Here is a 13,782-nt window from a genome sequence, read left to right on the forward strand (position 1 = left end):
TCTAAAAATCAAAGAATTCTGTGTATACTCGTAAACATATTCCGTTATGCGTATTCAAGGCAATGCGCGAAACTTCTCAAGTCCGTCCATAATGACTCAAATTTTTTCATCGCTATCCTAGATAAATACCTGAGAATCTACCAGAAACTTTGACCCAGAACAAACATGTGTGGTATTTTTGCAGCATACAGAGTTGACGATGTCGACTCGTTCAAAGAGAAAGCTTTGCGTTACTCTAAGAGAATTCGCCACCGTGGTCCTGATTGGTCAGGAAACCGCATTGACAACAGTACTATCATCTGCCACGAGAGACTGGCCATCGTTGGTATTGAGTCTGGTGCTCAACCAATAGTTTCTCCAGATGACAACTACTCTTTGGGTGTCAATGGAGAGATTTATAACCACATTCATCTGAGAGAGGAATTCAAAGACTACCCATTCAAGACCTTCTCCGACTGTGAACCCATCATTCCATTGTACAAGAAGTACGGAATCGATGCCCCAAAGTACTTGGACGGTATGTTCGCCTGGGCTTTGTACGACAAGAAAAAAGACCGCATTGTCGCTGCTCGTGACCCTATTGGGATCACTACTCTATATATGGGTCGTTCATCAGCTCATCCTAGAACCGTTTTCTTTGCTTCTGAGATGAAATGTTTGGTCGACGAGTGTGACGATATCATTTCGTTCCCTCCAGGTCACGTTTACGACTCAGAGACTGACAAAATCACACGTTACTTCGAACCATCTTGGTGGGATGAGAACAAGATTCCTAACACTCCCGTTGATTACAAGAAAGTCAGAGAGACTTTGGAGATGGCTGTCAGAAAGAGACTGATGTCCGAAGTTCCATATGGTGTTTTACTGTCTGGAGGTCTGGACTCTTCATTAATTGCTTCTATTGCTGCCCGCGAGTCAGAAAGAGCAGCTGAAAACGCTCTCAATAGTGACATTGTTGATGCTTCCCACGTCCTGACTGGTGTTGACGACACCGGTCGTCTTACCTCCAATGGATGGGCTAGAGTCCATTCTTTTGCAATTGGTTTACCAGGAGCTCCTGATCTGAAGGCAGCTGAGAAGGTTGCCAAATTCATCGGAACCGTTCATCATGAACACACTTTTACCGTCGAGGAAGGTCTTGATGCCCTCTCTGACGTAATCTACCATTTGGAGACTTTCGATGTCACAACCATTCGTGCTTCCACTCCCATGTACTTGCTTTCCAGAAAGATCAAGGCTCAGGGTGTCAAGATGGTTTTAAGTGGTGAAGGATCTGATGAGATCTTTGGAGGCTATCTATATTTTGCTGCTGCTCCATCCGCTCCTGAATTCCACACTGAATGTGTTAAGCGTGTCAAAAACTTACACCTTGCTGATTGCTTGCGTGCCAACAAGTCTACGATGGCTTGGGGTCTTGAAGCCCGTGTTCCCTTCCTAGACAAACAATTTTTGGAACTTTGCATGAACATTGACCCAGCTGACAAACTGATTGATCCAAAAACTGGACACATTGAAAAATACATTTTGAGAAAGGCCTTTGACACTTCTGACGACCCAACTACTAAACCATACTTGCCAGAAGAGATCTTATGGCGTCAAAAGGAACAATTCTCCGATGGTGTTGGATACTCATGGATCGATGGTTTAAAGGATGCTGCTGAAAAGATTATTTCAGACGAACAATTGGCTAACCCTAAGCCTGAATGGGGTGATGACATTCCAAAGACCAAGGAAGCATACTGGTACAGACTCAAGTTTGATGAATTTTTCCCACAACCTGCCGCTGCTAAGACGGTTATGCGTTGGGTTCCAAAATCTGAGTGGGGTTGTCACGAAGACCCTTCCGGACGTTATCAAGCTACTCATGCTTCCGCTGTAGATGAAATTAAGAAATAGACTGGGTTTTTAGTGAACCTTTCACCTGCCATTTCCCCTTACTTAGAGTGTTCTATTAATAGTAATGTAGTAATTATACTGTATATTGACTCGCTTACCATTAAAGATCCTATTTGATATTTTGATCTATCGCGCCTTCCTCTATTTGTATGTGGACCAATGTCTGATTTCTCCCTCCCGCCCAACCTTCATTCCAAGCTTACGTTGTTCCTTTAGGTACTAAATGTCTCTTGAACAGTATAAACAGGCCGGGCAATCCCACCTATTTCAATTTTGGGAGGAATTGAGTCCAGAATCCCAGAAATCGTTCTCGGCTCAGCTCTCTCAGTTTTCTGATCCCGTCACTCTAGTTGAAACAGTGAAGGATGCCTTGAAGTTCAGTGCCTCAACAGGCTTGAAAAAAGTTGAAGCACTGCCAGCCACTTCTACATTCTCAACTTTAGATGACAAAACTGATCCGCAACGCGTGCGGAAATTTCAAGATCAAGGCCTCAAACTTATCAGTGAGGGCAAAGTTGGTCTCATTCTCATGGCTGGTGGACAAGGGACAAGATTAGGCTCTTCTTTGCCAAAAGGTTGCTACGACATTGGGCTTCCTTCTGGAAATTCCTTGTTTCAGATCCAAGCTGAAAGGTTGCTAAAAATTACACAACTCGCTAATTCTAAATTTGGAACGAAAGCTGTTGTTCCATGGTATATTATGACATCGGCTCCTACGAGAGCTAGCACCGAAAAATTTTTCAAAGACCACAACTATTTTGGATTATCTCAGGAAAATATCGTTTTTTCAACCAAGGGACCCTACCATGTTTTAACGAGACAGGGGAAAAGATTCTTTTGGAGTCGAAATCATCAATCTGCGAATCCCCAGATGGGAATGGAGGTCTTTACAAGGCGATCTATGATAACAACTTGTTAACTGATTTCAATAATCGTGGCATTGAACACATTCATATGTATTGTGTTGACAATGTGATGGTCAAGATTGTTGATCCAGTATTCATTGGTTGGTCAGCATCCAACGATTACGATATTGCCACCAAAGTAGTAAGAAAGACCAACCCTGAAGAGAGTGTTGGTTTAATTGCTCTGGATTCTGAAACTAAACGACCGTGTGTTATTGAGTACTCGGAAATTTCAGATGAATTAGCGCAAAAAAGGGACGAGGATGGTACTTTATCATTGAAGGCAGCCAATATCGTTAATCACTATTATAAGGTAGCTACTTTGGCGAAAGAAATCCCTTCTTGGATCAATTCAAGGAAAGTTCTGCCTTTCCACATTGCCAAGAAAAAAATTGCTTGTTTAGATTCGAATTCAGGAGAGATCATCAAGCCTCAAAACCCTAACGGAATCAAATTGGAGCAGTTCATATTCGATGTTTTCCCATCAATTCCTTTGGAGAAATTTGGAAGTCTGGAAGTCAAAAGGGCACAAGAGTTTTCACCACTGAAAAATGCACCGGGTAGTAAGAGTGACAGCCCAGAAACCGCTCGTGAGAGTTACCTAAAACTATCAACGAAATGGATCAAGGAAAATGGGGCGTCATTGGAGTCCGAGGATTCACTGGTCGAAGTTTCCGCTTTAACTAGTTATGATGGAGAAGGATTGGACTTTGTAAAGGGAAAAGTGTTTAAAAATGGAGATGTAATTTAGAGATACACTTACTCTCTGAGATACTTTATCCTATGGAAAATCCAATTTCTTAGCTCACTGAACGAAATGTTACTGAGCACAGTTATTTCATAAACTTTCACATTAGATTGATAACCATCCTCAAAAACATCGGTTCTTTCATCACCGTCTATGACGTAACCTTCTATATCTACTCTCTGACTATTATCTTGGCCGTTAGCTAGTGTAAAACTTTTGGTATTTAATGTCAGCATTACTAATTGGAGGACTAGGATAAATAATTCATTGAATATAAATTGATATCTGCTCCAATCAGCCAATTGTCCGATTAAAGAGATGTTTATAGTTCTTATTTTGGCTGTTTGATAGACGTAGGAAGCATCTGAGTGGTATAATGCCAACTTGGTATTGTGGTTGTTTATAAAGGACTTCAGAACTGATAAGCTGTCGTGAACTTGGGGAGGAAGATTAGGGACAGACACCTTACTAATGAAATCACTCAATGGAACGTCATAAATATTGAAAATATGACCTCTCCCATCACTTACCATGTAAAAAGAATGCCAAAATACCAGACAGAAATATTTGAAGACGGAATCCTGAGTGAAATCATATCTTCCTGTGTTTATATCTGGTAGTTCTGCAACAAGTTGGAAAGATGCAATTATTATCAGCCTTAAAATGCTGGAATGATGGTAAAATGAAGCTAAAATTTCTATAACTGTAAGTACTGACAAAACATACAAGAACTCCCTCTGAAGAGTCCTGCGTTGAAATTTGAACTGGTTTATAACGTTGATTGTTACTGTGCGGGTTGATCTTGGGTCAACAGGGAACGCACCGGGCATTACAATTTGGTCTGTAGAACCATAGTCAAAATCCCGATAAGAACTCATCTGATAGCTCTAATAGTCGACCCAAACAAAACGATGCTATCCAGCCAAAAGGTCACAGTCCTTCGCAATTCTCCGATCAGGTCAGTATCAGGATAGTAAAGCTTGATAAAGCCTGTCAAATTTGGCAATCTGATTGTGGTACACGACCAAAAATTGCCCTATACCCTACTCTCTTTTTCCTCGGTTTTCTGCAATCGCAACTGCTTACAAGGAAAACTTTTGCCCCCAAATCACACACAACAGAACGCCAACCAATCTAGAATGTCATCTTTACAGACGTCGTTTCCTTGGGGGTTTAAGAAAGCTGTAATTTCGAAACCAACTAAGAATAAGAGGAAAATCCAGGAAGATATAGATACTTTGGGAGATGCGAAATCCAGAACCAAATTTCATCCCAACAATAGTAACAGCACAAGTAGAAAACACAGAACACATGCCATCATGGGGACAAAATTGCCGCTCAATACTTTAATAGAGACGCTGGACCATGAATCATTACAGAAACTGGTAAAAAGTCTAGTAGAACAACGTCCCGATGTGCAAGAGGCATTGTATAATGCAGCACCCACAGTTACCGTACAGGTTTGCATCGATAAGTTAACAGATAAGGTGGAAAACATCAAGTGTAATTTGCCTTATAAGGTTGACACTGAATGTGATTATACATACCTCAGGGTAAAGGCTCTGGTGCATGAGTTTTTTCAAGCATTGTCAGACTACATGTTGAACTTTCTTCCTCCTCAAGAATATGATGTTTCAAAATCAATTGAATTTTTGAATGGATTCTTGCTCAAGGTGTTACTCAAGATGCCCATGTTTAGTCACATGGAGTTCAAGTACTACTATAAGTTGACCTTAGACAAACTAAACACAGTCTATGTTAACCTGATAGCAGATTTTATACAACAGAAACCCACAAACATTTTATTATTGAAAGACTCTGACTTGGCAGAGAAGCTACTAGAAATTAACAAACATTATGAAGATTACTTTGAACAAGTTTCCCAACTGTTGTCTCAAGACGAAGGTTCCGATATCCCAGAAAGGTTGCAAGGTTTATCAAACCTACTTAATTTCTCATCTGAGAACAATCCGCTGAATGGAGGTGTAGTCAGCAGTGTAAAAGGCAGTTGGTAGAGAACCGTCCATCTACGTACTCATTAGTCAGAAGCATTACGTATCATTTATAGCTAGGAAGATAACATATTTAAGCATTTTTTCTTTCCCATGAACCGTTTCATCCTCGGTCTTTGTGTGAGGGATATGTTTTGATAGCTCGATATTTATGATTATTTAATCACTTGGCTCCGACTTGACTCAACGACCAATCTCATACTCAGCCTGAAAACACCTAGATGAGTCAACAGGGTAACACTCAAAGGTTAGAACGATTACAAGAAGTTATTTTCAAGAACATTTTCATTGGAGCCCTTTATGGTTCGTTGATCGCAATTCCCACGGACATGTTACTGAGATGGAAGTCGCCAATGTACAGATGGCTGGGAACCCGGGGAAGGGTGTTTTACTACACAATTTGGATGGCCTCATGCGCCAACTTTTTAACTGAAAGACAGGTTATGAAGTTTGAGGAAGTCACCAGATTTGAAGACGAACAAAAGAAACGAAGATTACTAGAGTTGAGTGTAGCCAATGGTTCATATTATGGGGACGATACCGACATGATAAAGATTCCAAAGAGAAAGTAAAAGTTGAAAATGGGCAAGGGACATTGTAGATTAATTAGGCCCTCTTGTACATAGTGTACTACTTATCCAAAAATACAGTTAGTGTGGAATTCATTTTAATGCTCTGATCCAAGTCCATCAATTGGAATGCTTTGAATTCTTCGTCGTCGTTATGCATAGATACAGGCTGTCTAACAGTTAGCGTAGATTCTTGCTCAGGTACAGAAACTGTGTACCTATCCATCTTCAGGGGGTTTTTGAGTAATAAATCAATTTCAGTGGGCGTGACATCGATTACCTGGAAAGATGTCACATCTTCGTGGCTAATAACATCCTTGATGGTTATATCCTGCTTTTCTATTGTGATTATAATAAGACTAGAAAGGGTAAGGATCAAAAGAATGTTAGAATCTTGCACAAGTTCAACTTGAAGGCTTTCTTCGGGTAGACGAATAATTTTCCTTGATATCTCTCCAAACCACACAAATACGTACCTGAAATGTCCTTGCAGTTGTGATATAATAGTTGTTAAGCCATCTAAAATCGTGACTGAAAGATATGACACGCATTCTCTAAATGTGTCGTATTCTAGTGGAGATTTTTCAGAGACAAAGTCTGATACGGAGACCAATTCCTCAGCTCTGAATTTCTCGTGAACAAGAACAAACTCTAGTTGCAACCCAAGTATCGTATCAAAACTGTAAATTGACCCATTCGTATCAGTAACAACTAATCTTTTTCCCACTGTATACACATCTGTAGGCACTGACGTGGAATGACATTCATAATTGAAAGCACATTGACCAAATATGTTGTACAATCTCAACTGTATTCCACCCAATAGTGATTTATCCAATGTGTACAAATGATTTCCTATCCACCCGAAAGTAACACACCCCAAACATTCAATCAATGGGAAACTACCTATCAATTCAGATTGACCATGGTCCAAACGATCAACGAAATTGAAAATCGTCTCTTTATGCTCAAATCTGACCAGCAGACTCGCAATGGAATATTCTTTTCGCCGTTTGAATTGTACAAATGGCCGTGTGCTGCTAGAAATCTTGAATATCATTCTGAGATTGTTTTCCTCATACTGGTATATTTCACAAGTTCCATTGGTGAAAAACAAAAACAGTAGCTTGTTTGCACCCCAAAAACAGTCTTCCAGCGTACAGTCACAGTTTATAGTAAACCAACTATCCAGATCCGTGATCTTAACAGACTTCTCAGAGACAACCAGCAAAAGTGTCTTATCATTACGATGATGTATCTTTACTTGAGTGTGCTTACAGCTGAAACTAGATTTCAGATCCAATGAATTTTCATAAACTTTTATCTCATCTTTGCTTGAATTTGATACAACGACTAAACCTGAATGGACATCATATTGCTGGTTCATCTACACGAAGTATCATGTAGTCTGTTATGAAGTTGATTTCCCGTACGCAGATTCGAGACGCATTTGCATATTATCTTAGTGTGACTATTCTCTTCTCTATTGACACTACTTCAACACCTCAAATGCGGGCGTTTCGTTCCTTAACCAGCCTCTTCCGGAGAAATGTGTCCCAGGAAGTACTAGCTCCCAATACAGCTAACTCTAAGCTCCCAAGTTCCCCCCTCCAGCAACCGATAGTATGGATAGACTGCGAGATGACAGGTCTTGATATCTACAATGACCATATCGTGGAAATATGTTGTATTATTACAGACCAAAATCTTGAGGTGGTTGACGAAGGATATGAGTCAGTGATTCATTACGATAATGATGTGATGAGTAAGATGAACGAATGGTGCATAGAACATCATGGAACGAGTGGTCTGACAAAGAAAGTTCTTGAATCTACTAAAACTTTACCGCAGGTCGAGTCAGAACTTCTGAGCTATATTTCCCAGCATATCGAACCAAACACTGGTGTCATGGCTGGAAACTCGATCCATATGGATAAATTTTTTATGTACAGAGAATTTCCCAAAGTTATCGACTATTTGTTTTATCGTCTGATAGACGTCAGTACGATCTATGAGGTATGCAAGAGGCACAACCCAGCTCTTTTGAGAACTGCACCAAGGAAAAAGGCAGCACATACTGCCAAGGCTGACATTTTGGAGAGTATTCAACAGCTCAAGTGGTTTCAGACTCATTATTTGAAGAGCGGCTAATCTTACTGTTACCATTGAGAGCTTCCCACAAATCCCTCCCTCTAATAAACCATTCGGGAAGATACTCTTCCTGTGGAAGCTTAACTTTTAGCACCACATCCTTTTGAATGTATCCATAGTTATTACTTTTGTAATATCGGTAATCTTCAGTTTCGGATTCTGATTCACTTGATGCTTTGTACTTCTTTTGTTTTCTCTGTTCAACCCGTCTTAGCAAATTTTTAGGAATTTGAGGAGAAACAGATAATGATAATCTTTTTCCCAACGACTCTGATAAATCTTCTTCTACCGCATTATCTGCACCATCACTGGAAAGCTTCCTTTCTAAGCTGTTCCTAAATTTGTTGAAGCTATTTCCGTGACTCATTCGCCTGTAATGATTGCTGGGAATCGATATTGCTTCGGATTCGGCCTCAGGAGTAGCTGAAGGAGAAGCCTTGGTTTGTTTGTCATCAGCTGTTTCAGCTTCGGGATCTTCTTGAGTTGGGACCTCCTCCCTATACGACTTCAGCTCAACAGTGATTAGTTCCAAAAAGTTCTCGGCAAAATAATTATATTTACCACCAGCATTCAATCTATACTCTTCAATAATACTAGAAAAACTCCATTTTTGAATTCGTCGAAGTATACCAACAACAGTTTCAGTCTTGTCAACGATTAATATATTGTAATTTCTTTGGTCTAATATCAGTTCAAATATGCGAATGACCATTGTTGGCTTTAAAAGCATCCAGTCTTGTTTTTTTATACTAAAATCTTGAACAGGATTCATACTATTGCTGTTTCCTATCCCACCAAGGTGATGCAAAACTATTCCCTGTTCCTCTGCCCATTGTCTGAGCTTTTTGTGGGGTTTCTCAGGATCTAACAAAATGATTGATTGCAGTCTCAAAGTTTCCAAAAATGCACAATTAAGGGCATCTAGCTTGCTACATCTATAGAGTCCATCCTCAACCAGACCATAGTTATCAGGTGGTACCAACATAGTTGGATGTAAGCAACGTGCGACGCTAAATTAGAAAGTACTCAATTTGAGGTGGTGGAAGGTAATCGCGAAGCAGAAGATAGATGATACTGGAACCAGGCAATCTGGAAAATGGATACTACAAGATACAGCACTGTTTTCACTGATATTACAAGTTTATGACATTTGTGTTCTATTAATCATCTTGGGAATGTTGCTCAAATTCTTCAACCGCTTGTGCAGATGTTTCTGCGTGAGTGCCCACATGATCGGCCTCATTATTCTGCTGAGACTTTTCGTCAGATTTTTCTTTAGACTTTTCTTCTGGCTTTTCTCCGCTCTTTCCATGCTTCCGCCTTCTTTTCTTCGGCTGCGCTTCCTCAGTATTTCCAGGCTTGCTTGCGTTTTCTTTATCATTGAGAGGTTTGGGTTCCTTCTTCTTCTTTTTCACACTAAGAGGATTGGGACCTTTGGGACCAGATCTTTTTTTCGACTTTGGAGCACCTTCAGCCTCCAACCCATCATCCTTTTGTCTCAAACCAGCGAGCTTCGCATCATTCAAACCTCCAGTCAGTTTGCCTGATTCAACAGCTATTTGCACCGCTTTGCTAGCCTTACTCAAAGGCTCCATGATCATAACTGATCTGTTTATATAAATCAGTGGCACACCAGGAATCACTCTAAGTGCGTTTCTAAGTCCCTCATCCAATGTAGCCACAACATACCTATGTTTATTTTTTCCATCCACCACTACAACGTCCTCAATACATTCAGATGGGGTCTTGGGCTCTTTGTAATTGTGGTTGCAACGACGTCTTTCAAACCTTTTGGCCATCTCAATAGCACCTTCGTCACGAGACATGTATAAAGCTTGCATGCAGCATTGTGTTATCATGGGTTTCACTTCACTTTGCACCGTTCTATTCAGTCCCTTTTCAAGATCAAATGCTGTTCTATGACATTGAAGTATAATTTGGTCGTCCAATAAAGTCTGGTACGGCTCCCTAAATTTAAAGGCGTGTAAATACACCCCCATCTGTTTTCTATAAGACTTTGCTCTTTTCTGTCTCATTTTATTCCCTTTTGCTATACAGATGAGTTCCTTCTTGCACTAGGAAAAAAAATACTTAGGTAGGTGTGTTCTAATTTTTCAGACACAGTACACGACCGTTTAAAATAATTTTTTCCCTCTTAAGATGAGCCAGGCTCTAGATACAACTATGGCTAAAAGAAGAGAGAAGACTACCGGGTCTGGTAACAAGAAAAGACAAAAACCGAATCCTAACGGTGAGATAAAGCTAGGTGTATTTACTCGTAACAATTCTACTCAACCAAGAAATGACAACTGGGAAAATGAAGAGCAGGACTACGAGTTGCAGTCTAGATCTTTGAATTACTCTAATGAGCAGGAAGAAGGTCTTCCCATCAAGCGACAAGACGGTCGTGTTGAAAGAAAAATGAGAGACAAACAGGTTACTAAAAAAGCTTCTCTTGAGAACGTAGAAGAACAGGAAGAACAACATCCAAAAGATCTGTCCAAGGAGGTAGCCAAATCTCAAACGACCTACTCTGTTGACCCATTAGAAAAGAAGAACCAAGTTAAAGAAGAAATTTCCAAAATTGCAGAGCTTCTATTAGAGGATTCAGAGGAACATATTGATTCAATTACTAAAGTCTTAAAGATGGCACAATCAAAGGACACCACCGTATCGAAACTTGCATTACTAGCATTGACACCTATTTTCAAGAACATGGCTCCCTCGTATCGAATAAGGCCGCTTACAGATTTGGAGAAGAAAGAGAAGGTTTCCAAAGACGTTGGAAGACTTCGTCATTTTGAGCAAAGCTTGGTAATTCATTTCAAAACATATTTGGATCTTTTAGACAAAGCTACCAGAACATTCTCCACCACTACAAACGCCACTCCACATCAAATTAGCTTGGGTAGAAGTTCAAGTATAGCTGTTTGCGAACTTGCCCAGTCGATGAAATTTTTTAATTATCGTGCGGAGTTGATAGATATCCTGATAAAACGTGTTTGTAGGAAACCTCAAGGAGAGAAAGATCTTCAGGTCTTCAAGAAATGTGTTGAGACTTTGGAAAATCTCTTGACCGATGATATTGATAGAGGTGACATTTCAGCTGACGTTGTTCGAATTTTATCCAAGAGACTTCGATCAAGAAATTACATGGTCGATGAATCACTGGTGAACATATTTCTCTCTGCATCCATTTTGAGAGACTACGATCCCATGAGCAAGGAAACGGAAGAGAAGCCCAAGCTAAAGAAGAAAGACAGAGTTCATTTGTCTAATGCACAACGTAAACAGCGCAAAGAGTTGCAAAAAATTGATGAAGAGCTGAAAAAGGCAGAAGAAGCAGTTACTGCTGAACAGAGAGAAAAATTTCAGGCTGAAATATTAAGAACACTTTTAAAGCTCTATCTAGATATGCTACAACAGAGACCAGAGTCTCTAATGGCTCCAGTGTTGGAAGGTTTAGCTAGATACGGTCATATGGTCAACTTTGACATGTTAGGGGACTTTTTGCAGGTACTGAGAGAACTATCAGGTGGAATACTGAGCACTTCATCAGACAACAACTTAACAGGTGATGAAATTAGGCAAGTGCTTCTTTGTGTAGTGACTGCATTTGCTCTGTTATCTAACCACTCTCAACATAAGGTGAATATCGATCTGAGCAGTTTTGTTACTACTCTCTACGCCGTGTTACCATTGGTAGCTCAAGACCCTGATATAGAGTTTTCCCACAAATCTTTGAGACTAGCTGATCCCCTAACCGGAGTTGATGGTCCTGCCACAAGACCTTCGGTTAACGTGTCTACCAAGGCTGAATTAGTTCTGAAGGCTTTAGATTCAATCTTCTTTGCGTCCAGATCGTCCACATCTAATCGTGTAATGGCATTCACCAAGCGACTTTACATGACAATGTTACATACTCCTGAGAAAACGACTATTGCATTGCTGAAGTTCATAGAAAAGCTATCAGGTAGATTTAGTGATGTTGCCGGTCTCTACTCGACAGAGGATACCATAGCCAACGGAGTCTACAACGCAGAGACAGATAACATTGAAAGAAGTAATGCTGCTTGTGCTATTCTCTGGGAAAACGAGCTTCTAAGGAATCATTACTGCCCCACTGTCCAATTAGCAGCCCGAACATTAGTCAACCGTTCTCGCAAGAATAATAATAACTAAACCGTAGTGTAATGTATTTTTATATATCCATTAGTTTAAAAATAGCCTACACCAATTGTTTTCTGGAACCCTTAAAGAACAATTGGACAACAGCAACCTGAAATCCAGCCATTCCACACATAAGCAATACATCAAAAATGGAAAAGTAAAAGATACGAGACTCGGTTGATTTAACAGTGGACTGGTTACGGTTGTTTCTTGTTTTATAATACTGGTAATCCCGAGTGAGAGTTTGTAATTTCTCTTCCAGAGAGTTGATAGTACGGTGAATTTCGTCAGTGGCAACCTGCTGGGAAGGAGCATTAGGTAACGCTGCCCTGAAATCATCGTCCTCCAACTTGATCTCAAAATCAACGACTTTTTCAGCAAACGTTGACATTCCATTGCTGAAGCAAAACTCGTATTCTCCGTTTTGATCAGCATTGAAAACCCAATCACCTTGTCTTTGTTTGTTCTCCTTCACAATAATCTTTCCATTGGGGGCTTTGATTTGGTAGTCAACGTCAAAGGATCCTCCTGACTGAACAGCAAAGTAATAACCGATGTTACTTCCTGGTTTGTTATTGAAGACGTAATAACATTCCCGGTCTTGGGCTCCCAACACAAATGTGACCTGCGAACCGAGTGCCAATTGACACAGGGAGATTATTGTCAAAAATACGGAAACCCCAAACTTCATCACGGTGCAAAGTTGAGAGATTGTTAACGTTCAAGACAGAGAGCATGAAGAACGCGTGTAAGATCCAGGCCGCGCAAAAAATACACCTAAGATGTTGGATGTCTATTTCAGTCTAAGAATTACGACTACTACTATAATCAGCTTTCCCTCCCCTTTTTTCGGTCACTTGGACTTCACTAATGATCATGTCTTTGTCGACGGCTTTGCACATGTCGTAAACGGTCAATAGGGAGACTGTGCATCCGGTTAATGCTTCCATTTCCACACCTGTTTTTCCTTCGCATTCAACAGTGCATTCGGAAGTGACAGAGTTATTCTTGGAATCTAGCTCCAATGTAACTTTAATCTTGGTTATGCTGATGGGATGGCATAATGGGATCAGCTGGGATGTGTTTTTGACTGCCATTATACCTGAAATGCGACTTACTCCCAAAACATCACCCTTTTTGTTGGAATCTTGTTCAATCAATGATGCCGCAACGTTATTGGAGAACCTAATGATCCCAAATGCCGTTGCTTTTCTATGAGTTATCGATTTTTCGTGGATATCGACCATATGGGCATTCCCTTTCTTGTCAGTGTGTGAGAGAGTGCTATACGATCGAATCGAATTATTCCGCTTGATATTGCGGATATTATC

The 13,782-nt window shown here is 40.3% G+C and overlaps 12 protein-coding genes across 12 annotated transcripts; 6 read left to right on the plus strand and 6 right to left on the minus strand.

The window, feature by feature from the left end:
- Positions 1-165: 165 nt before the first annotated feature.
- On the plus strand, positions 166-1,896 carry PAS_chr3_0675 (Asparagine synthetase, isozyme of Asn1p; the record flags this gene model as incomplete). The annotated part of the gene is made up of 1 exon (XM_002492858.1): positions 166-1,896. The coding sequence occupies one exon, from the start codon at positions 166-168 to the stop codon at positions 1,894-1,896; it is 1,731 nt and encodes a 576-aa protein (XP_002492903.1).
- A 223-nt stretch (positions 1,897-2,119) lies between these two features.
- On the plus strand, positions 2,120-3,552 carry PAS_chr3_0676 (UDP-N-acetylglucosamine pyrophosphorylase; the record flags this gene model as incomplete). Its single annotated transcript, XM_002492859.1, has 2 exons — positions 2,120-2,471; positions 2,669-3,552. 2 exons carry the CDS (start codon positions 2,120-2,122, stop codon positions 3,550-3,552), a joined length of 1,236 nt encoding a protein of 411 aa, XP_002492904.1.
- Positions 3,553-3,560: 8 nt separating this feature from the next.
- On the minus strand, positions 3,561-4,427 carry PAS_chr3_0677 (Hypothetical protein; the record flags this gene model as incomplete). Its single annotated transcript, XM_002492860.1, has 1 exon — positions 3,561-4,427. The coding sequence occupies one exon, from the start codon at positions 4,425-4,427 to the stop codon at positions 3,561-3,563; it is 867 nt and encodes a 288-aa protein (XP_002492905.1).
- Positions 4,428-4,688: 261 nt separating this feature from the next.
- On the plus strand, positions 4,689-5,564 carry PAS_chr3_0678 (Protein that interacts with the karyopherin Srp1p; the record flags this gene model as incomplete). The annotated part of the gene is made up of 1 exon (XM_002492861.1): positions 4,689-5,564. The coding sequence occupies one exon, from the start codon at positions 4,689-4,691 to the stop codon at positions 5,562-5,564; it is 876 nt and encodes a 291-aa protein (XP_002492906.1).
- Positions 5,565-5,782: 218 nt separating this feature from the next.
- Positions 5,783-6,133, plus strand: PAS_chr3_0679 (Hypothetical protein; the record flags this gene model as incomplete). Its single annotated transcript, XM_002492862.1, has 1 exon — positions 5,783-6,133. One exon carries the CDS (start codon positions 5,783-5,785, stop codon positions 6,131-6,133), a length of 351 nt encoding a protein of 116 aa, XP_002492907.1.
- A 58-nt stretch (positions 6,134-6,191) lies between these two features.
- Positions 6,192-7,517, minus strand: PAS_chr3_0680 (Hypothetical protein; the record flags this gene model as incomplete). Its single annotated transcript, XM_002492863.1, has 1 exon — positions 6,192-7,517. The coding sequence occupies one exon, from the start codon at positions 7,515-7,517 to the stop codon at positions 6,192-6,194; it is 1,326 nt and encodes a 441-aa protein (XP_002492908.1).
- A 122-nt stretch (positions 7,518-7,639) lies between these two features.
- On the plus strand, positions 7,640-8,281 carry PAS_chr3_0681 (RNA exonuclease, required for U4 snRNA maturation; the record flags this gene model as incomplete). Its single annotated transcript, XM_002492864.1, has 1 exon — positions 7,640-8,281. One exon carries the CDS (start codon positions 7,640-7,642, stop codon positions 8,279-8,281), a length of 642 nt encoding a protein of 213 aa, XP_002492909.1.
- On the minus strand, positions 8,244-9,266 carry PAS_chr3_0682 (uncharacterized protein; the record flags this gene model as incomplete). The annotated part of the gene is made up of 1 exon (XM_002492865.1): positions 8,244-9,266. One exon carries the CDS (start codon positions 9,264-9,266, stop codon positions 8,244-8,246), a length of 1,023 nt encoding a protein of 340 aa, XP_002492910.1.
- Positions 9,267-9,441: 175 nt separating this feature from the next.
- On the minus strand, positions 9,442-10,317 carry PAS_chr3_0683 (Essential nucleolar protein that is a component of the SSU (small subunit) processome; the record flags this gene model as incomplete). The annotated part of the gene is made up of 1 exon (XM_002492866.1): positions 9,442-10,317. The coding sequence occupies one exon, from the start codon at positions 10,315-10,317 to the stop codon at positions 9,442-9,444; it is 876 nt and encodes a 291-aa protein (XP_002492911.1).
- Positions 10,318-10,465: 148 nt separating this feature from the next.
- Positions 10,466-12,463, plus strand: PAS_chr3_0684 (uncharacterized protein; the record flags this gene model as incomplete). The annotated part of the gene is made up of 1 exon (XM_002492867.1): positions 10,466-12,463. The coding sequence occupies one exon, from the start codon at positions 10,466-10,468 to the stop codon at positions 12,461-12,463; it is 1,998 nt and encodes a 665-aa protein (XP_002492912.1).
- Positions 12,464-12,509: 46 nt separating this feature from the next.
- PAS_chr3_0685 (Protein with similarity to Emp24p and Erv25p, member of the p24 family) lies at positions 12,510-13,142 on the minus strand (the record flags this gene model as incomplete). The annotated part of the gene is made up of 1 exon (XM_002492868.1): positions 12,510-13,142. One exon carries the CDS (start codon positions 13,140-13,142, stop codon positions 12,510-12,512), a length of 633 nt encoding a protein of 210 aa, XP_002492913.1.
- A 112-nt stretch (positions 13,143-13,254) lies between these two features.
- On the minus strand, positions 13,255-13,698 carry PAS_chr3_0686 (Molybdenum cofactor biosynthesis protein; the record flags this gene model as incomplete). Its single annotated transcript, XM_002492869.1, has 1 exon — positions 13,255-13,698. The coding sequence occupies one exon, from the start codon at positions 13,696-13,698 to the stop codon at positions 13,255-13,257; it is 444 nt and encodes a 147-aa protein (XP_002492914.1).
- Between the last annotated feature and the right edge of the window lie 84 nt (positions 13,699-13,782).

Source organism: Komagataella phaffii, chromosome 3, assembly GCF_000027005.1.
Source record: "Komagataella phaffii GS115 chromosome 3, complete sequence".
NCBI classification, from domain to species: Eukaryota; Fungi; Ascomycota; class Pichiomycetes; order Pichiales; family Pichiaceae; genus Komagataella; species Komagataella phaffii.